We start from the raw sequence: 22,926 nt of genomic DNA, 5'->3' as shown, positions 1-22,926 counted from the left end.
AACAACTAAATTTCATTGTGCAATCCGATATTGTGCAATGACAATAATGAATCCCTGACACACACACACACACACACACACACACACACACACACACAGTAAAACACCTCATAAGTGACACATAATGAAACTGCTGGCTCTCTTGTGAGCTCCAGGACCAGTACGCGGCTCCACTAACTACCTACTGCATTAGTACATTGTTATTACAGTGAGTCAAGCTTTTTACTTGAAACTAACCAGATGTAGTTTTTCTTTCAAGTATTTGACTCGCAATGCGAGAAGTGTCTGTAGGTCAGAAAGGTCGATGATATCTTGACTAATTTCTGATTATTTACTAAGCGGGGACGGATGAGAAATTGGGGTGCTGTGTAACTAACAACACACACGCCAGCACCCACCTGAGTGGTGCACGGTCTTGTGCACCAGGCTTGGCTGTGGCCCATGGCCTGCCTATGGCAACCAGCTACCAGCCCGGAGAAAAAAAAAAGCTGAAAGAAAGCACACTCACAAAGGCATTACAATACATGCTGGGTTTCCATGGCAAAACGGAGGCAAAGGAAAAAAGAAAGAAAGAGATGTCGCCAATAAAAGCCATGATTCAAAACCTTAAAGGCTGGGTGTAGGGCATAGCTGCACACACGGGCAAACAAGAATAGAGTAACACGCTGATGTACAGACTCTTACATGATCAGAAACACACACGTGTATAATAAACTGTCCCGCTTCGTAGCGTTGTTAAAACTTATCCTGCGATCCTACTGGTGGGAGGCTTTTTTAGGACCGGTGGGGGCAGGGCGGCAGCGAGGAGGGGGGGGGGGGGGCTAAACTGTCCATTTGCCTTTTATAGCTGCTAGAGAGAGATCTGGGGGCCGACATAATGACAGGGGGCAGCAGCACAGACCGGACTGACCACTGGACGCACACGTATGCAAACAAACAACACTCAAACACACACGGAGACCTTGTTGAGGGAGCAGGCAGGAGCTTGCTTTGTTGTTTGAACAATGTTTCGACCCTAGTGGCACATACGTGTGTGTGTGTGTGTGTGTGTGTGTGTGTGTGCGTGTGTGTGCGTGTGTGTGTGTGTGTTGGGCATTTGGGGTTGATAAAAGTGGAAGAGCCCTGATGTGTTTAGTTTTTTAGGTCTTTATGGATCAAAATCTTTCATCCATGCAATCAATATATCAGTATATCAATTGTCACTCTAAAAAACTAAGTCTAAAACTCGTCATGTTTGACTGAAAAAAAAAAAATAATAATAATAATACGAGGGTGGGGAGAGAAAACTAAGTGTAATCTGTGTGTGAACAAGTGAGCGGGCGATTCAGCGGTTTTTTCTCTGTGTGCACTCAGGATTGAGAAAGGACAAGTGAGGGAGAGTGTATACAAGCTTGTGTGTCTGAGTAGGAGAGCTGGAGAGTAAGACAGAGGGAGAGCGCTTTAGCCTGGCTTTTCTCTGCTGTGCTTTTCAGCTCCTCTCACTGTAGAAAGAGGCGTGTCCATGAACCAGTATAAAGTCCAACGAGAGCCACTCGTGTTGAGCCATTCTCAGGAGCGAGTACTTTACACTGCACACCAGCAAGAGGAGGAAATTGCAGCGGTTACTTCAAGAGGAGGAAACTGCAGCTGTTACTTAAAAACGTTGCCTTTTGATGACCTGCTTTGATTTTGGACACTTGTAGACCAGATTTTTCGGTGTTTCATTAGGGGGGGGCGAGCCTCTGGACTCAAACTTGAAGACAGAGAAAGACTCACCTGAACACAGTGGATGGATATCCTTCCTGCAACTGTTCATTCCAACATAACAAAAAACTTGTTCTTTCACTACATTTACCAGCCAAGCAGATCACGAGCAGGCTCCAATTTCTGCGCTGTGAAATTGAATCAGGGGAACGGAGGGGCAATACAGCAGAGGCATTGTGTCCCTGCAATTGAAACACTAACCAGCTGAAAATATCAAAGACCATCCTGGACAAAGCGTTCCTCTCAAATCTCCCAAGTTGGTCTGAAATCTGCGGTTGAATTAGAAAGTGATCAAAAGCTGCACAACACTCAGAGGAGAGGGAAGCAGAAGGGGAGCATACACGAGGGCAAAGGATTGCTTGCAGGTGCCGGGGCTGCCATGGTGCGTAGAGGTGGCGTGGCAGTAGCCCCGTCCTGCTGGGGCCTTTGGGCATTTGGCGCCCTGTCGCTGGTGGCACTGTGCTTGTCGGACCAGGCCATCCGTTGCCCGGTGTGCTCCGAGGAGAGGCTGGCCAGCTGCCGTCTGCCAGACGGCTGCGAGGAGACGGTGCGGGAGCCCGGCTGTGGCTGCTGTCCCACCTGTGCCCTGCCAAAAGGGGCGCACTGTGGCGTCTACTCGCCCCGATGTGGCACGGGCCTCCGCTGCTACCCGCCGCGTGGCGTGGAGAGACCACTGCACTCGCTGATGCACGGCCAGGGGGTGTGCACTGATGAGAGGGAGGTGGAGGAGAATTCAGGTGAGAGCGAAGGGGTCAGAGTCTGTGTGTGAACTGATGACAAAGGCACTTCTTTACACTTCTTTTTAATCATTGTCAATTACAATAAGGCTCACAGCACCAAAGCATTAACACCACGTTTGATATCTGCAAATTTCTTGTCAAAATGCTCTCATAGCATGAAGCATGTAACAACTGTCAGCCACAGCTGACCAGGTCTCTACAAAGACCCGTTGCCAAGCAGGCCAGAATATTTGCTTTCTCCGCTCCCTGGGCCCTACCTGAACCGGGCAGAGTCGGAGTCGGGGGGTGTGACAATGTGCTGCTTGTTTACCCTAATCTCGGCTAAGCCCTGAACCAGAGCGTGGATACACACCAACTCCTCACGCATGGCCTGGCCTGGACTGGACTGCTGCACGGCCGCTCGCTGTGAAAGGGGCCCTGCTGTAAGACGCAGAGCAGGCTTCAGAGAGGAGAGCGCTGTGCTGATAGCTGAGGTGGGCGTGTGTGCATGTTAATGTGTGTGCAGGGACGTGTGACTGTGTGTCATGTGAATTAGAGGAACCTTGCATTAGGCTTGGGAGAGCATTTACCTCATCGTGCCAATGTTAAACTGAGATCCTGCAGGTAGTCGTGTAGTGCAGGCAGTGAAATGAAATGCATTGTGGTGGTACTGGGCATGTGAGAGTCTGTGAGAGTCTGTGTGTGTGTGTGTGTGTGTGTGTGTGTGTGTGTGTGTGTGTGTGTGTGTGTAATGGGAGGAGGTAATAAAAGCTGCTGTATGAAATGACTGTAATGGAGTGTGGCCAGTCTGGGGCTATTAGAGCTCTCTGCAATCAGTAATTCACTTGGCGCTCTTTCATGGATGCCCCCGTTTGTCCTCCCCCCACTCCTTGTCCTGCTGCTGCAGATGTCTAACTCTTCTACTGTCGATGTCTCTATCGCACTCTTTTGGTATCGCTCCTCTTTGTTGCTGCATTCCTTCTGCAATGAAGAAAGTCTGTTTCCACTTTCACACAGTGGGATGTCTAATGCTGGATGTCTTATCTGCAGATCCAGTTCCAGTTCACTGCTTTGACGTTAACTTCTTTTCTACCGATGAAACGGTCTCCACTGTTTGTCTTCCTCTGCTCTCCACAGAGGGAGCGGTGTTGATTTTTCATTATATCATATGAGACAATTGGTATGTGTCGCAGACAAGGTGGTTCTTTCATTTGTTCCAGATTATCAACTATCTGGCCCGCCGTTGCTTCCACTGAGCCCAGGATCCCAGACAGTTACTGGTAATAGCAGTAGGCTTAATGCGTGTGCCAGAACACCAACGATTTGGATGAACTTAGCCAATATAAAACTCCCAGGACTCTCATCTTCATTGCTGCATCTGTTTCCCCTGGCCCTGTGTGCACCCCCCCCCCCCCACAAATCCCCCACCCCACCCCTAACAAGCCTTCAAGCGCATCGCTCGCCGCGTCCAGCTCCTTCATGAGGATGAGCTCATCGGCACTCTTGCTGCCAGGGCTGAAATGAGAGCCTTCTGCTCTCTGTGCAGGGCCAGCATAGGTTAGGCCGGCACATAGCATGACTAAATGGAATCAGAAAGAAGAGGAACGCTGTTTTGAGAATGATAAAAAAACAAGAGGGCTGTCTCAGCTTGGCCCGGCTCTGTCTGTCCACAATAGTTTTATCTTGCAGAATGTTCTCCCTGGACATTATTTCTGCTCTTTGATGATGCGTTGTCCAAGTTATGGTGCTCTGGAGGGAGTCTTGGGTCCTTTTCCATGGGGCAGGGCGGCCCGTGGATGGAGGATTTTGGAAAGTTCACAAGTTGTTGTTTTTGGTGTTCTGTAATCTGAGTGCTGAGTTCTGTTTGCCTCCACACTCCTTCTCACCCCTGGAGTCTGTCAAAGCAAAGCGGGAAAGCTCTGCCCAATAAAAAACTGTAAATCAATTCTTCTGGGCAGCAGCACAGATCCGCTGTATAAGAATGTTCAATGTAAACCATGGCAGCCGAGACACAATTAGAAAGGCATAGGGGAGCGGAGAAGAGCAAACTCCAGTCACAAGCAGGAGATTTCCTTTGTGGCGCATTCACCGTACTTATGCATTATTAAACAAGGGGGTGCATCTCCTGAATACATGTCCGACACTGCTCCACTCCTAGCAACAGCGAACAGCGAGATAAAAATAGAAGAGGGTTTTTAAAAACCAAGAGAATTCCTAATAAAAACGACCCTAGGATAGAGGCAGATATGACAGCCCTTTGAGGGGAAATGAGAGTGTTCAGGTTAATAGTTACAGTTCTGCATCTCGATACTGCAACATAATGCATTTGTGCTGCCTCATGATTGCCACTTCATTAAAGCTAATTTTCTGTTAATCAGATAAGAAAAAAAGCTAAGTCAAGGAAGTTCATGAGATCAGGCTGGCAAGAGTTATGAGCTATTATACCATTTTCTTTGGTTCAAAACTGTATTTCTCTCAAAATGTATCAACCTACGGGCTATTCTTGAACCAAATTTCCATAGCAACAACAAGCATTACCCTGCATCTTATGTCAAGGTCTAGGACAGCTTTGGTGCATCTTAATATCTCATTCTTAGAAACCCTTGCTATCTTAATACTTAGAATAAATCATCATGCGTGTATTGGCATCAGTTCCTGCATTCCTGCCGAGTCTGCCCTGGTGTCGTATTCAAATGCTTCCCTCTGACAGTGAACTGGATATTATTTACAAACTGATACAGATGTCGTACGCCTACAGGCACCAGAGGAGCTGCATGAATGAAGCTGTCAATAGAGCCAGACTCGGTCCAACCATGCCCAATTTACAGTGTCCCACCAATCGGTCCCAAAACGTCCCAGTTTAGAGAGGAAATGCTGTAAACATATTCTTTGTAAATCTTTACAATCATTTCCCGAAAGAACTGTGCAGACCTGCCTTGTTGCACGATCCAAGATTTCTTCAAAACTTGCCATTTTCAGCGTGTAGCTTGCTAGCTCCAAGTTTGTTGTTGATCCCCGAAGGGAAAACAGTTTGATAACGGCAACAGAGCGGAAGGTGAGGAACATCCGGCGGCCCCAGATTTGAGACAATTATCCTGGAAGTGTACTGTCGTCGATCCAGACTACTTGCCCATAGAAATGCTATTCATTTCTGATCATCTCACGTTTTCTTCATTGAAAATTAACACACTGCTAGAAAGCTGCTGTGGCTATAAGTGATGTTTTTATTTTTTAGTTCTACAGCAGCAATGTTTAGCAGAATATTCTCCTAAATATCTATAATTTACCTGTGAAATAAAAAAATAAAAACATATAAAAAAAAAAAAGGGCTTGTGCAATTTAGGATTGAAAGTAGGCATCTGCTAGTCTGGCTATCACCAGACCAAGCTCAATCTTTTAAGATTGAACATTAGTCTGGGGAGTCTGCTCTGTATTTTCTACTGCACAAGAGGCGTGATCAACGGGCATAGTTCAAATGACTCTGTACGCAATTGGATAGTCCTTCAACCAATCAGACCAATGATCCTGGTGACGTAGCAGCGACAGCGGCATCAACGGGTTGCTGCCATGGGGTGCTGCGCTTCGGTGGCCGGCTTTTTGAATGTAAACAAAAAGCTGCTTGGTCGCTTCTCTATCGTCATCGTGTTAAACCCGCCAGGTGGATGAGCCAGTTTGTGATTGGTTCCCGCAAAGTTGTAACGGAAGCAGGATAGATAAACGTCCAGCCTGAGCTGCAGAGCGAACTCAAATCGCCGGCAGATCGGGCTGGGTTTACCCAGTCTAGGCATGTGCATTTTTCAATTCCTTTCAAATGTGTTGCTCCTAATTATTTTCTGCTCCTTAAAGAGTAAATCAAGACAGGACACTGCTGCTGCTCTGCATGGCGTGCTTCTGGATGCCTGGTTTTGATCAGTTGGATGGGAAGTGGCCAAAGCAGCATCAGGTTTCCCTTTTCACAAAGGCTGCCTTTGTGATATAGTGTCGATTTTACTTTCTATCTTTCCTTTGACAAATGACACTATTCCAGAATTGTCATTGGCCTTACAGCCCATGCTGGCAGTCTTTAATGATGCTCTTACAACTGCACTAGACATGAAGTCGGATGATTAACTGATTCAAAGAAATCTCCTGCCTGGAAACCAGGATCCAGTGTTGACTGTAGGGAGCAGTTTTTTGGTAGTAGGCCTAGTTGACTTGTCAAGTCGCTGCCAGAAACTGTAGCACTTATCAAAGCGTTACAAAACATTTTGGAGGAGTAGCCTGCCCAAAGAGTATTCATTTTGCAGGAGATAAGTTGCTGTCAAAGCCATACAATCTATTCTATCTAGTGGCGAGACAAAAAGCTTATATAAGATTAATAAAGTTTAACTGAAGATCTCAGCAATACTGATTGCACCATTGCTCTACCATGTAATTTCGGTTTCTTTTGTATTTTGGATATCTGAGCTTTTCTTTTACATAAACATATGTAGGGCTGTGCCGAATATCAATTTTGGGAAATATTAGAATATATTCCAAGTTACGACTTCTCCATCTCTCTCGTTGACTCTCCCTTCACTTCCTGTCTGTCATTTCCATTCTGAATGACAGTCGAAAGTTCTCCACGAATCATAGAAAGCAACATCACTCGCGCGTCTCACTGAACAGATACGCTTCCATTTTATGAAATGTATTGACCCACATTGACTCCCCCATGTTTGATCAAGGCTTCCAGTCTGTCTGTGAGCTTGACTGTTTTACTACATTTGCTACGGTGCCCCAGGGAAATAAAAGTCAGTTGCTGCTGACTGGCAGCTAAGATGTTTATGGAGGACAGTCAGTGTGGATTGGATGACTGAACGCTTTAACAAAAACGCTGGAAACTTCGAAGCATTTGGGTCAAAAGTTCAGTGCGTTTGGTCAGAAATGTGCTATGATACACCCTTAACCCCACCTGTTGCACCTGTAACCATGACATCACGATGATGTCACGGTGTACCGACACACCCTGAAGTACATTCTTACATCACTGCAGCAAAATGAGAAGTTAAACCAGGTCAGACAAAAAACAAGGATTTTCTTTTATAGGAATCCCTTACATTAGTTTTTTTTTTTTTTTTTTAAAGAATTGTGACCAACATAAGTACTGAGTGGGGCATTTTACAGTTGAAAGATATACCTGTCAGTACAGTAGTTTGTTACATATGTTCTCCAATTTCTTGTTACTTAGGGCAATAACATACGGCGATACAGATATATCTGTAATAAGCTAATGATACATCAGTCAGGCTTTACGCCCTGTAACCCTACAGTCACATTAGCTACAAAAGAGAGCGACACACACTCACTTGTGGGCGCTCCTGGGCGTGCCTAGCCTACTCCTGGTTGCTTGGCAACAGTAAACAGAAATTCTCCGGTGCTACCTTCAAGCACGTCTTAAAAGTCACTTAGAAGTAACAAAATATATGAGATTAAATGCCAAACATATCAGATATACAGTCATGTGAAAAAATTAGGACACCCATACTAAAGTTGACTAAAAAGAGGAATAAAAAAATCATCTTTTGCAAATGATCTTAATGCCTTAATTAAAAAAATGAGGAAAAATCAAATTTTTAAGGACACCAATTTTGTTTGTGAATGAATAATGCATCGTAAATAAATAAATGTTCTTCCTTAAAATACAGGAGGCATAAGTAAGTACACCTCTATGTTAAATTCCCATAAAGGCCAGTTATTTAATGGATCCAGGATACTATGCATCCTGATAAAGTTCCCTTGGCCTTTGGAATTAAAATGGCCCCACATCATCACATCCCCTTCACCATACCTAGAGATTGGCATGGGGTACTTTCCATAAAATCATCTCTCAATGCAAATCAAACCAGCTATTAGGCTAACTGAAATAAAACCATGCCAATCTCTAGGTATGGTGAAGGGTATGTGATGATGTGGGGCCATTTTAATTCCAAAGGCCAAGGGAACTTTATCAGAACATTTATTTATTCATGATACATTATTCATTCACAAACACAATTGGTGTCCTTAAAGGTTGGATTTTTTTTTATTCCTCTTTTTAGTCAACTGCAGGGGTGTCCTAATTTTTTTCACATGACTGAATACAGAAATACGATGTCCTGAAGCGTTTCCACCATCTTGAATGATTTTCTTCGACTCGAGCAACCAACGTACATACGTCACGCTGCCCTCACGCTGCCTCGCTTTGTCGCATCGCTCAGCATTTGCATAAAATAGACTTCTTGTCGGCCCCGCCTTGCTCGTGGCAGCGGCAAGATAGTCGCTGGCAAACGGCCACTCCCACTGAAAATGAATGGCAGCCTGTCGTTCTGTCGCTGTCTCTTGTAGCTAATGTGACTGTAGGGTAAGGAAGTTACTCAGCAGCTCAAATGTAAACTCAAATGTAAAGGCTAATCTATCTAGCTCACTTCATGAGCGCCTTGTAACTAGTCTCAGTGTATCATATTAAACAGAGCACCAATGTTGGGCAAGTTACTGAAAATTAGTAATTAGTTACGGTTACTAGTTACTTCTTTTAAAAGTAATTGAATTACTTTACAAATTACTGTATATCAAAAGTAATTAGTTACTAGGGAAAGTAACTTTTAAGTTACTTTTATGTCTGCTTTTTAAATATGAACAGTACTGAACAGTCAAACAATAAACATAATTTTTAGACCTATTTATTGTAATCAACATGGCAACAGGCCTTCAAATTAAGCAGTAGTACAAAAGTCCCTTTTAATACTTGAAACGAAATGACTGTCTCAGTCATTCAACAGTAATTTTTTACCACATTAGGCCCAATGAAATAAAAGTGATTGGCCTGCAGCAGCCAACGTCAACTGGCGGCCCGCGGGCCACATCTGGCCCACAGAATAATCATGAATTCAGAAAACGTGAAAATGCGTTCTGTTATTTAGCATTTCAAGTATTTACAGCAGGTAACATTACACAGGTAGAGCACAAACCCAGCCCCTGTATTTGCATCTCTATTCCCATGCCGGGATTCTGTACAGCGATGCCTGCGCTCCACACACACAGCTGAGCCGAGAGGTGTGTGCGTTAAAACACGCGGTACCTGACTGGGAACGATACAAAGAGGATTACCAATGGCCGCTGGGGCAGATCAACTCACGCTAGTCTCGTTACTGTAAGTAGGCTACAATAAAACCTTTGTGAGTAAAAAGTCAATACTTATCAATGCACTCACCTGTATAGACAGGCGTAAACCTGTAGAAAGCGATATTTCAATCTGCTCTGTCTGCTCAGTCCACTCTTGTCCACCGCAATGTTTTACACGAACACAGATCTACTCTGCAAATAGCGAATTTTTACAAACCAGCTAAAACAAAAGCTGTCTGTTTGTAGTCTAACTGTTTCTTAGTTTACTGGGAATCTTGACATTTGGACACATTCTTATAAATGTAACTGCTGGCTGAACGAGCCATCCTCTCCGCTGGAGCCGTAAACCTATGGATGTATTATAAGACCAAAACAGATGCATGTGGCTACTTAATATGCACGTGAATGACGCGATCGTTATGTTCGCGTTCTTCATTCTTGATGATGATGCTGGTTGTATTATTTTGCAACAGCATCGTTTCATTGCAAATGGGGCATACATAGCCTGCTTATCAGTCCATTCATCATTCATTCATCATTATCTGACAACAGCCATTTCTTTCTGCAAGCATTTTCCACCAATCAGGACGCTGCATACTACAACCATGTTTCCCTAATCACAGACTTTAACCATCACTCCTCAGTGACCTGCCTCCTAGTCTGAGATCTTTTTCTAGTTAAAGAGCTAGTTATCATTATGGAGTTTCTATGTTTTTTAGGAGTTTGCTCACACTAATACATGTAAAAAAAAAATTAAATATAGCATTAATTCATTAAGAAAGTGAAAATTTCAAACAAGAATAGGCATATTAGGTATAAATTCATTTTATTTTCTTTATTTGTAAGTCCGGCCCCTGGAGTGTCTGCTCAGAAACATTCTGGCCCTTGGAAAAATGTAGTTGATGACCCCTGGCCTACAGTATACCTAGCAATCAATTTATTCTGCTCTGCCTGGCTTATCGGCTGTGCTGCAGTCCGTGTAAAATCTAGCTTTGGTTGTTTGCATGGAGTGGCGCCTTTAGCATCTTTCGCTACTAGCTTTGTCGAAGCGTGTTGCTTCAACAGGTGCTTCAGAAGATTTGAATTGCTACTCTTAGATGTGGATAGGTTCTTCACACCTACACATAATTGACAACTCACCACTACATTTTTGTCTTAGTAATGTCTGTCATATACGGTAGTTAAAATGTGCCTGCGCATATACTGTGATATATACGGTAGTTAAAATGTGCCTGCGCATATACTGTGATATATACGGTAGCACCCAAAACGTGTGTGTCACTGCTCACTTGTTACTTGCATCGGGAGCTCAGAGTAAAGAAGACTAAATGATAAACTGCCTCCTTCGTTATCATTTTACAATGTCCATACTTCCAGGAGAGAAAGCTCATTCTATCCGCACTATCTGCCATGCTGTGGTTTAATGCTCATTGTTCGATTGGTGTATCATTGCGCCACCATAAGGTCCTGCAACGTTAGATCAGAAGCCGCTAAAGTCTTCTTGTCTGCAAGCGTTCATTTTTCACAAAAGACAGTAACGAACTCATTTAAATTTCAGTAATTGTAATTGCGTTACTTGATGAAAAAAAATATTTAGTTACATGCTCGTTACCGCAAAAAGTAATGGAACTACAGTAACGCATTACTTTGTAGCGTGTTACTACCAACACTGCAGAGGACAAGCCAAGTTGTTTTTAAAAAAAGTTTTAGTACAACTGTCACATAGAGAACTCTCTTTTTGACTTAGATCAGAGATCTAAGCTAGTGGAAGTGTAAACCACAGGAAAGTATTCGCTGAGCATAACTAAATATTTATTTGAGGAGAATATTTGTCTTGGAGGTTTACAAGTTCAGCCTCGAAGCCACAAACGGTGGAATTTGAAACCTATCAACCCCTTGAGATCCTTATGTCACTGTTCAAAGGACTGCAAAAAGAAAGACAAATACATAAACAGAGGACTTGGCATGGACTTAATGTAGATTAAATTGTGTAAATGCAATGAACTTGTAAAGTGATGTTTCCCGAGGTAGAAAATGTGTTCATCTGAAAGAGGAGGCCTGCCAATCAGACTGCTCTCTCTATCCCATAATGAATGATGCTCACATTGGCCAGTGTGACAAACACATTTGCATTTACATCAGTGCAGCAGCTGATATGTGACAACAAATACTTGACTAAGAACTAGATTGATCAAGCAATGCAGTTTATTGTGTAATAGATTTGGAATATGTCATCTAAGTGCTAACATAATGGAGCTTTGTGGTCACCCTACTGTATTGATCAGAGCTGTATCACTAGGGCTTGGTACCGAAACCCAGTACGCTGCTCTTTGGTGCTCCGAAACTGAGAGGCAATAGAAGAATCACTGCATGTGACGCTAGTTAACACTACACTTGGCAGCAGGTAACGTTAGCCTACCGTTAGCTAGTAGCTGGTTTAAACACGGTAAAAATGCTGACAGCTAAACAGTGTAAAGTATGGCTGTGTCACTGGAAAGGGTTCCAACAGTGGGACATACAACAGTCTGCAGCAGTAGTCAGAGAACGTTGTCAGAGAAACAACACCAACGGGACCACGTAAGCTCATGGTGCATTTAATGTTATTGTAAAGTTCCCTTCTGCCATCTAGAGTTTCTTTTTGTTGTTGTCGTTTAACAGCAATTGACTGGTAAAATAAGTTATTGTTGTCACATTGTAAATTAATCATTTAAGTCAAGTCAAGTCAGCTTTATTGTCAGGTGTGCTTTAGGCTGAAACGATTCCTCCAATAACTCGGATAATTCGATAACAAAAAATCCTCGATGCAAAATGATTTGCCTCGAAGCTTCGTTAAATCAACGTTGTATTGCTGACGGATGGTGTTTCCACACGGATCATTATTACTGTCGCACACCAGACGCTGCTAAGTCTGCAGGCGGCACATGACAGAGCGTAAATAGTGAGGGGCTAAGAGAAGAGACAGGCTGGAGAAAACGACAGAAAGTTTGGAATCAGTTCAAACGTATTTAAAACGAAAACTCTGTACAGTGTCTACTGAAAAATTTTACAATGTAATATGGCACTTAAATGCACTTCATATGTTTAGTTTTTGGAGAGATGATATTGTAAGCAATGTAGGCAACACAAATGTAGCTTTTTCCGAAAATGTAACCAAACTATTGTTTATTATTGCTCTTCAATAAAACAAAAGTATTTCTTATCAGATTACTTGATTAATCAATGGAATAATCGGTAGAATACTCGATTACTAAAATAATCGATAGCTGCAGCCCTAATGTGCTATACATGCATGACATATGGCACAAATGAAATTTCAGTCCTCTCGGACCCACGGTGCAAAATGCAATAGAAAAATAAGTTTTTTATAAATAGAAAAGACACAGAATAAACAACAACAATTTAACATGATATCAAAATAAACAATCAACAAGACATAAAATAAGCAATCAACAATGAACAAGACATAAAAATAAACAATCAACAAGACATACAATAAACAATCAACAATCAGAATCACAATCAAGGCACTTGAGTATTTACATGACGAAATAAAATAGGATAAATAAAAAGTATTGTAAGTATTTTAACAGGTGAGGTAGAGCGGTGTAGTGCAAATAAACAGGGGAAAGTGAAATGTGCAGTCCCTGAGTACAGAGTTAAATTTGATCATATGGCCTTAGCGATACACAAGCCGTTCTTTAATGTCGCTGACTGTCGTTTTGTGCATTTTTTTTTTTTTAAAGTATAGGTTCAGGCACCAGTGCCGTTTTAAAAATTAAAAAAATCGTTTTAGCACCCAAACAATACCCAACCCTATGTATCACAGAAATTATATGTAACAGCGCTGGCTATGTAACTTTCTGCTAAACAGATGCTGTATTGACCTCTCACTAGGCTATTAAAATAAGACTAGATTTAACAAATTAATTGATGATGAATTTAACCTGTAGTGGGCTTTGTTTATGTCTTTAATGGATCTTGTCGGCTTAGTTTCGGCTTATTACATTGTACCAAAAGACAAAAAATAGATAGGTTAAGACGGTTCCTGATTATATGTTTACTCAAGATCTTTTCTTTATCTTTGCTGTGCACCTGGGACTGGTAATGCACTGCAATCTATCAGCTCTATGTGGCTGATAAAGCACTATGGGCACTGTATTTTAAAAGCCAAAAGCTGCTGATCCAAATCAAATGAAACCAAACGGAGAAGTGGCAACTTCCTCCATAGAAAACCGCAGTGGTAGCAAACAGGACATGCCACCCCTGACCCACTTCTAAATCACTTTGGCTTGCCCTACGAAAGAGCGTGCAATCGGAAAAGTGTGCACTGGCAAAAGAGGAGAAAGAACAACTTGGAACAAAGGAAACAGCTGAAACCCTGTTGGCTCTTGTGGAGGAAAGTGCTGATGAGCAAGCCTTAACAGCAACAAGACTAAAAATACAAACAGCCAGGAACCCCCCCCCGAGACAAGCCAAGCAAGATGACTGTCTATAAAGTTTAATGAAACTTGGTCATCTTCCAGCTCCTATTGCCAAGTTGTAAAAAAAAAAAGTCATCACCAGAGAATGGCCCAGGATCAGTATCCTAAATACAGCAGGGCCAGCACTAGCTCAAGAACTAGTACTGCAAAGAAAAGCTTGCACTGGTTTGGACTGTATGCATGTATGCTTTCATGCATTGTAGACCTGAGAAAAGGCGTCACATTGTACAAGGTTAAGGAGGCTACTGAGCCACCTTCATCGTCTCTTTGCCAACAGCAATTACCTGAATGCCTGGCAGTGATCTAAGATATTAACCAGAGCTCAGATCTGGTTCAATGATCAGTGTGAGAACAGCTTCAAAACAGTAAAACCACAATTTAAAAAGGACTTTGATTCCAGTGCCAATCTGTAAAATGCCACGGGTTATGAGCAGGAAGCATAAACTCTGCCAAGTCTGACAAGCCACAGGTGAAATGCGTGCATGCATGTGCACAGAGAAAAGCACACACAACCCTCATTTCAAGTCCATCTTGTGCCCCCCAGCCACCAACCAGCTTACACACGCGCATGCACGCACATACGCACACTTGTGACAATGCAAAGGCCCTCTAACAAACTCCATCTGGCACAGACTGAGGTTGTTGTGGAGGGGTGGAGAATGAAAAAGGGAGGGGGGAATTTCCTGAGGAAGCATCTGGCTGCCTGCAGGGCCACAGGACTGCAGGTTTATAGGGATGTAAAGGTGATGTACAGAGGGTGGCAGAACAGGGGTGGTATGGTATAAAAAGCCTCAGAGCTCGTGGCATGGCTGTGGTGCCGTAGTTGAGTACCAGGGCGAGAGCTGAGGTATGGATTACCCCCAGAGCAGGAACACAGCTCTGTGTCCCTGAGGTTAACCTGGCCTCATTTTTAGCCTACATCTCACCATGTTCAGCTGTATGGGAGGTTCTGTAGAAGGACAAGGGGGAAGGCAGAACAGCTAAGCATTAAATTTAATGGACGTTGCCCTACATTTTGCTCATATCATTAAAACATGATATCATGTTGCACTGACAGTCCTGCAACAAAAGCCCTGCACATGTTTCTAACTGTCTATGTAATACTCAATGACTTGTTGTTGAACTGAAGGAACTAAAGCATCATTCCTTGTCCTTTAGCGATGGACAGGCAGGATGAGATCATCCCTGACCACCCAAACAACAGCAATATCCGCTGCAGTCCACAAGACAAGCGCTGCATACAGAAGACCCTGGCCCGACACCCTCCAAAATCCACAAATCAGAGAAGCAACACTGCCAGAGAGGAGACCAAGGCGGCGCTGGTGAGAGAAACCATCTTCTGAAAGCTTATCAGTTTCACGAAAAAACAACAAAGCCAGGCAATCCCCCTCTGCAGCACATGCCTCAGCCCCAGCAGGTGTTTCCCATTAAGGCTTTAGAGTTCCAAAGCCACAAGCGTTAAAGTCAGGTTGTAAATGTAAAAATTTGTTATTTACAGACCATAGCATTTAATTGCGGTCTTGCGAAATGAAGTAGAGGTGCACATTGACAACATGCAATTTGCTGGTTTAACACTGGCAAGAGCTGGATCCTAACATCCCCATTAATCAGTAACAGGCTGGTTTTACCTCATTCATTAAACACTGAAATGTGTAACATGAATGCACAGTAAAGCCACAGTCTCATATAGATGTTTTAGTGTTTTGAAAGACTTTTGTGGGAATGCAGCTGGATTGGCTGTGCCGATTGATTTAAAAAGTCTGCCATAATAATGCATTCAAACATTCACATGCACTCATTAGTTGGCTTGTGAATTCAATGCAGCCAACTCTCGGCACTATTTGCACGTACATCTACATGCACAAACAATGTAAGGATGTTGACATTTTTTAGTGTCAAATTAAAACCTGTGTGACGTTGAGTTTAGCTATGACCCCAACACCAGCACTTTGAATTTGATTTCAATAAACAAAATCATAATGGCAAAATTTAAGTCGGCATACCCCCAGTTGGCCTGGTTGCCTGGTATTTACTTTCAAACTTAAAAACCGCACTTTTTTCAGACTGCAGATTTATTATTCCTTACTTTTTATGACTATCTGAAATTATATCTTAAATTACGGTGGCTGGTTTTTAGATTTTACCTAAGCTTTCTCATTATTTTGTTCGGAAAATCAGAGCTAATGAATTGACATTCTTTTATAAACAGCAGTTTTCTTACGCCATTGCAAATGTCTTCATACATGATCTCCGTCTGGAACTCTGCTGATGTGTATGAACATCAGATCAATGATTTCTCCGACAGGCTCCATGTCGTGCTGAGCTACAGAGAGCGTTGGACAGATTGGCATCAAACACTCGCACACATGATGATCTCTTCACCATCCCCATCCCCAACTGTGACAAGAACGGAGATTTCCACCCTAAGCAGGTCTGTGATTTCACAGTTATGAGCTTTTTGAATGACTGAGCAGACTACTATTTGGCTATGTGTACTGGTGAACTGTGAATCTCTAATATTAGGCCAATACAAATAAGAATGCCTGTAATGGATCTTTGTACTTCAAACTACATCATCTAATCTGTGAGCCAAGAGACAAAACATGCCTGAAGCCGATGAAATATTGTCTTACGAGTTCAAGATCAACACAAAAGTGTCTCCAAGCAGACTGTCGCGGTGATGCCAAGACCCTTTTATTCTAATCTCACATAAGAAGGGATTTTTTCTTTCAGGAATCAAGCGTTGAACGGGCGTGTGTAAAGTGGTTTCCCTTAAACCGTTTACACAATGACTTTATTGCTGTGACGGATGCAATTAGCATTTAGACGCAGTTACTCATTTGTTTTTGTTTTTTTGCTATTCTGCCTTTGCAAGATTGTGCAACTATACCGATAAGAGTGAGAGAATTGGAGAACATAAAAACACAGATAAGACCGCTCTGACTTGTGTGCAATCAAAGCAGCAGATGCAGAGTGAGTGATAAAAGGAAAGCTGTGCTAAGGCACCAGTCATCAAGACTCGGAGTGATGTTGATTGTGTAACGTGGTCGAAGTATCTCAGACTGCTCAGATTCACAGGCATCTGTTTACTGTTTAACGAAAACGGCACTGCGATAAACCCTATTGGGAAGTAAAGCACAGGTCATGAGGGACAACTGGCAATCATTTCATGGCAGGGTTGCTCGGAGATCTTTTTTTAACTGGTCTTGGAGGCTCTTTCAAACTGTGATTCACTACAGAAAAAGTACAAAATCACCCAATAAATTTGGTTTTACACAAATTGTTAAACAGTTCACAGAAGGAATCGCATGGATTTTGTATGAAAACTGTAATTACTTGATATTCTTCTCACAGTTCATTTAAGGCCACTTTAACTGCCAGCTGGGTGTAGTTTGTCTTAATGTATGATCTGTTTATATGAAAACATCTTTAAAAGCTTAAAAGCCAGGTCTGACGTCATCTTAGAGAATTATGGCCCTGCCAAAATAGGATTGACTGCTCTTTTAGGATAATCAAACCTGTAAGGGCTAACCTAGTGCTCAGTTTTATATAAGCCTGCATTCATTGTTTCTTTGGGGCAGCAGAACAAGCTGCAAACACAAATCATACTGTCTGTTTATATAAGGGTGTTTATAGTGTAAATAGTATTACTATTATTATTATAGTTGCCTATTTACACATCCAGCAGAGAGGGTGTAACATTAGCATTCTTCGGGAGTTGCGTTTGTGTGAAAAGTCCAATATTCACTCTCTTTTAGCTCTGTTTTGCTCTTCACCAACTCCTGAGGGAAATATCTTTTTAGCCTTTTTAGATGCTAAATGCTGCAATGTGTTCACCAGCTGGTGATGTACGGGTAATGTACAGTGGGCTTTTTAGAGCTGTGCTGTTGGAAAGAGCAGCCTGCTTTATTTTTTGTGCCACTGACAGGCTCAGATTAGAATTATATAAGGGTCTCACAACATTATGGAAATGATCTTTTAGATAACTGTATTCCAACACAACAAACTCTTTCCGGCACTCGTTCCAACTCTCACTCCGCTGTCTTACGGCAACAAGTCACCTCTCGGGACACAGAATAACACACAGACCCGATCGAGCAAAAGGTAGAAAGAAAATAAAACGTCTTATTTCTCTGTAAGATCCTTTCCATAATGTTGACAGACACTTATACCAACCTGTGCCTGTCAGTGGCAAAAACTGCCCCTTTGCACCATGGGATTACAGTCCAGCCCGTTCCGCGGCTGCGGAGCTCTCGCTCAATTTAAAGTTGCTCTCTCAAACGTGGGAAAATAGGGTCCAGGTTGAAAAATACTGAATTTCCACTTTAATAAAAAAAACATTTATTAGATCAGCTTTAATATTTAAACATGTTGTTGAAGAAGCTGCTCTAATGTAACTAAAATATTCTACACTTACATCTTTTGACATATCTTTTGTGCCCACAGTGTCACCCGGCACGTGACGGCCAGCGGGGAAAGTGCTGGTGTGTGGATCAGAAGACGGGCATGAGGCTGCCAGGCCCGCTGGAGCTGCGAGGGGAACTGGACTGCCACCAGTTAATGACTGCTACCCTGAGGGATTGAGGAGTGGAGTGGCAGTGGGGGGGGTGCAGCACCAGCTCAATTCAACTGGTGCTTATTAATAGAACTACACGAGGAAAGGACTTGGCTCCAAAGCCTCGCTTCACCCGAGGCCAGCGGTACTTAAGCCTGCGCAACAAAAAGGAAATCATTGAATTGAGTTCTTTTGCTATTTTGTTTCTGTGTGTGAGAGTAGGTGATCTCCGAGTCTTTTGAGCCCTTGTTGTGTATTGTTTCTAATATGTGAACGATAGTCTTCAGACACATGCGCTTTAAAGTTACAGGTGGCAGAAAATAACCTTCCACAGGTAACTGTTGTAATTGTGATCTTTGTTAGAGAGCAACATGTGTGGGTTTTTTTGTCTAGTCTAACTTCAGTAGAGTATTCTTGGAAAAGTAAGAAAATGCATTAACCCCCACCAGATCATCAGACCTGAGATACAGCAGTAGCTGTTAGCATTTGTTTTTTTCTCTCTAGAGAACTTTTATCAATTGGAATTACTGTGTCAGGATAATCCAGAGAGATTATCAATTAAAGGATCCTGTACTAGTTTTTCCACACAATTTGTGTAATTGGTTGTAACGCGTGGCTCTTGTTCTACTGTCCTATATGTCGTAAACCCCCGCCATCTGGTAAGTAGGTTAAAACAACCACAAAGTCTACAGTAGTTCAGCGACGACACAAGAGTAGCAATAAAAGATGAGAACAGATAAAATGAAAAACAAAACAGAGAGACAAAGGAATGCAACAATCCCCTGCCTTGAGTTACCAAATGATACAGTGAGCCATGGCTTTTCACAACATCCAGACCAAAGTGAAAAGTGAGATTAGTTTGAACAACTGTATCTCTGAAAGGCCAGAAAAAAATTGCTTGTTTTGTGTGGTCCAGAGGGACTGGCAGCAGAGCAGGGCTAGGAACTCTGTACACTGCTGATAGGATAATCTTATTTCTCCAGCTGGTGCTAAAATGCCAGTGTGACTTTCATGTTTGTATGAATATGCTTCAACATGCAGGATTTCTCTCCAACAGAACTGCTTGGGAGAACTTTGGTGGTGCTATATACTGATTGTGCCAAAATACAAAAACAAGAAAGAAAATGGCTTCTGCACTTTTGGGGCATTGTTAAGGATTGGAACAGAAGACTGGGATTTTCAGCAAGTGGAGCAGTTAGCATCAGCAAGTGTGAGGATCACCTAAATGTGTGACCATCTGCACTAGCTATTGGCAAAGGCTGCTTTCAAAGTGTGTTTTCAATTTCAATCAGTGTTACAATTTTCAAAGTAACAGCACACATTGGCGTTGCACTATCACTGCAGCTAAATGCTAGCATTGTTTCTTTGGGTAGGGTTGTAAATTGCAGACGTGACGCGTCTTAAATATACAAGCAGTGTAATACGTTTTCAATGATTAAGCTCCTGGCAGCACAACAACTCCAGTTAACATGAAGCTTTGAATGGAGGAGATGTAGCAGTAAAGATAACATATTGATTAGGTGGAAACCAGATTTTTTTCTCCTAATCCAACGTTGGTTTTCAGTTTGTAGGGCATCACGCTAATAATTAAAAAGGAGTGTATTACCAGTGCAAGTGATATAGCTACTCAAATCTTTTAGATACCGTAGGCGAGACTGGGAATTTTCTTATAGCAATTTGATTGTATTGGTGGCGTGCATTGTGAGTTCAGTTTTAAGCTAATGCTGGTGTTTGTCACCACCAGATATGGACACCCGTCTCCATCTGTTCCCTGGGAGACTTTGGTTATCATTGACTCAAGCACAAATCCATCTTGGGGGGGATGGGCGGTCATTACTGTGCTGCCCCACACAGAACACAATTGGTGTGTAGATTACAGTGCAGTAATGTCAGATATGTTGAAACAGATATTCACTGCTACTGTCACACAATGGATTTCTGATTCTTTCCATGTCTCCACAATGCTCACAGCTTTCAACAGGACTATTTGAGCACAACACACTGAAGGGAGGTTCATTCAGCTCCACACAAAAAACAACAGAAAACTATTATTGGTATGATTATTATGCATTTTTTCCATATTGAATTTAGTCTAACATCTTTTTTCCCTAAAATGCAGTAGTATATGCATATAAACAGTGAGTCTGACAAAAGTACAACCCTTTCATTTTGGTGCTTCTCTCATTCTGTTATTGTGCAAGGTAGTGAAACATATAACCTTCAGGTGTGAAAATAGTTGCTTTCCCCCAGTAATCTCCACCATCTAACTGGGGACAGTTGATTATGGGCCAGCCTGTTCTCAAAATTAATCTTACAAATGTTGTCCCTTATATCAGACTGAGGATTTCTCTGATGTATCTTCAGTGTATCCTGAAGATGATATTCTGGACAACAATCCAGCTTTTGGTTCCCAGTGACTAAAAAGACTACATACTGCGAGGAATTTAATCTTATCACTGAAGCCAATGGTCAGTTTGCTGGAAAAAGTCTAATGCCACCTGATGACCACTTTTACTTGTCACTAAAGAAAGAAATGCATCCAAAGGTAGTTTACCAAAACACAGACAGAAAGATAGAACATGGCGTGGGTGGAGAATCATTGCTACAGCTTAAAAATGTCAAAAACCAAATATCCTAAAACTCGTTCCAAAGACTACAAGCAAAGTACCTGGAGACATCAATACTCATTCAGTGAACTGCATGCACACAAAAAGGTTAATATTCATCACCTAATAAAGTGTACTAAACACATTCAAACACATTTCTCTGTTGACTGTAATCTTTGAGAGAGATGGCAAATGGTTTTGGCTTTGACTTTGTAAAGGCCTTCTAACTACATAAACTGTGTATTTAAGCTATAGTACGTTGCTTGATCTCTAACTTTGCTGTACTGAACTGTAATTGCATTTCGCGAGAATAGACTGTTTCTGTTTGCCTTTGATATTATCTATTAATGTGTAGAAGATATGAAGTAATGTTTGCATGCATACAAATGGACTGGGGGTTGGAAACAGCTATGGTCTTGTGTATCTTGTCCGGAACAGGACCGTTATACTAAAAACACTGAAGTTATTAAAGAACTGAAATATAGAGTTTCAACCAATTAAATGATCAGTTATATTGTAAATGTTTACCTGATGAAAATGTACACATTGTAATACATCAATTAAAACACTTTAGAAACTACAATTGTGTTGCTGTTATTATAAGTAGCAGTAGTAATATCTAATAAGATTGGACGATTGTAGCTTATCACAGATATATTGGTATCCACCGTATCAAAGGTGCCGTAGGTAGGATTGTGAAGATCCAGGACTTAGCCAAAAAATGTGAACATCAACAACTTCTCAGTCCCTTCCCCCTTTCCGCTAAAGCCCAAATGGTCTCCTAAGCCCCTCCCCCCGCAAGGGAGAATGAATGCTTGTGCATGAGCAGTGATTGACACGCAGTAAGACACCCCCCCCGCAGTTTTGTTTGTTCTGCTAATATAAACAATGGTTGGAAAATGTTTTCTAATACAGCAGCTTGTCTCACATAGACAAATAGTACAGATAAATTAAGAATGAACTAGAACATAAATATGAACTAGTCACTGGATATTCTATCGATCAACTAGAATGGCACTCAGAGAGCCCAGACCATATCTATGGCCCAGACCTCCGACAAGGCCAATGGTGCATTCACGAGCTCCGCGGATAGTGCCTTTTCACGAATTGAGAAGTCGTTCTTCAAACTTGTGTGTGTACATGAGCTTTAAGTCGTAATGTGGAAACAACATGGACGCTACAGAGAAGATGTGTTGGGTTTCATTGCTCTGAGCGTTTAAACAACACGTTGATAGCTGTTTCCAGTATATGCATGACACTGAAGAGCGAAGGAAACGGCTCAGGTAAGTCAGGAAATAGGATCGGGAACAATTTTTTCCAATTATTCTGAACCACATGAATACAGCACAAATGCCCTATCTTTCAATGTTAATCTGGCCAGTAGTTTGTGCGTAATCCTGTTGACAGACGGTAAAACAAACTGAGCCGAAAACACAACCTCCTTGGCGAGGTAAAAATGCAGTTACTATCCATAATATAAGGTTGCCCACATCACACATGACTTAATTTAATGTTTATTATAGTTCAGTTTAGTTTGTTATAGTTATGAGTTTTATTTATTTGTTTAGTTTATTTAAAATACAACATTTTTATGCGTTTGTGTTTTTAGTTATTACTGATACTAATGGAATTGCCATTAAAACTTAGTGTTTAAAACTGACTTTATATTTGCTGTTTGGATTAAGTGTTTGATAAGATTT

General features: G+C 42.0%; 1 protein-coding gene across 1 annotated transcript; it reads left to right on the top strand.

Annotated features, from left to right (window-relative positions):
- Positions 1-1,527: 1,527 nt before the first annotated feature.
- Positions 1,528-20,745, top strand: LOC144527198 (insulin-like growth factor-binding protein 4). Its single transcript, XM_078265128.1, has 4 exons — positions 1,528-2,480; positions 15,224-15,387; positions 16,371-16,496; positions 18,512-20,745. The coding sequence occupies exons 1-4, from the start codon at positions 2,123-2,125 to the stop codon at positions 18,647-18,649; spliced, it is 786 nt and encodes a 261-aa protein (XP_078121254.1). The 5' UTR covers positions 1,528-2,122; the 3' UTR covers positions 18,650-20,745.
- The last annotated feature ends 2,181 nt before the right edge of the window (positions 20,746-22,926 follow it).

This window comes from Sander vitreus, chromosome 2 (assembly GCF_031162955.1).
Source record: "Sander vitreus isolate 19-12246 chromosome 2, sanVit1, whole genome shotgun sequence".
Classification (NCBI taxonomy): Eukaryota; Metazoa; Chordata; class Actinopteri; order Perciformes; family Percidae; genus Sander; species Sander vitreus.
This window is presented reverse-complemented; position numbering and strand designations above follow the sequence as displayed.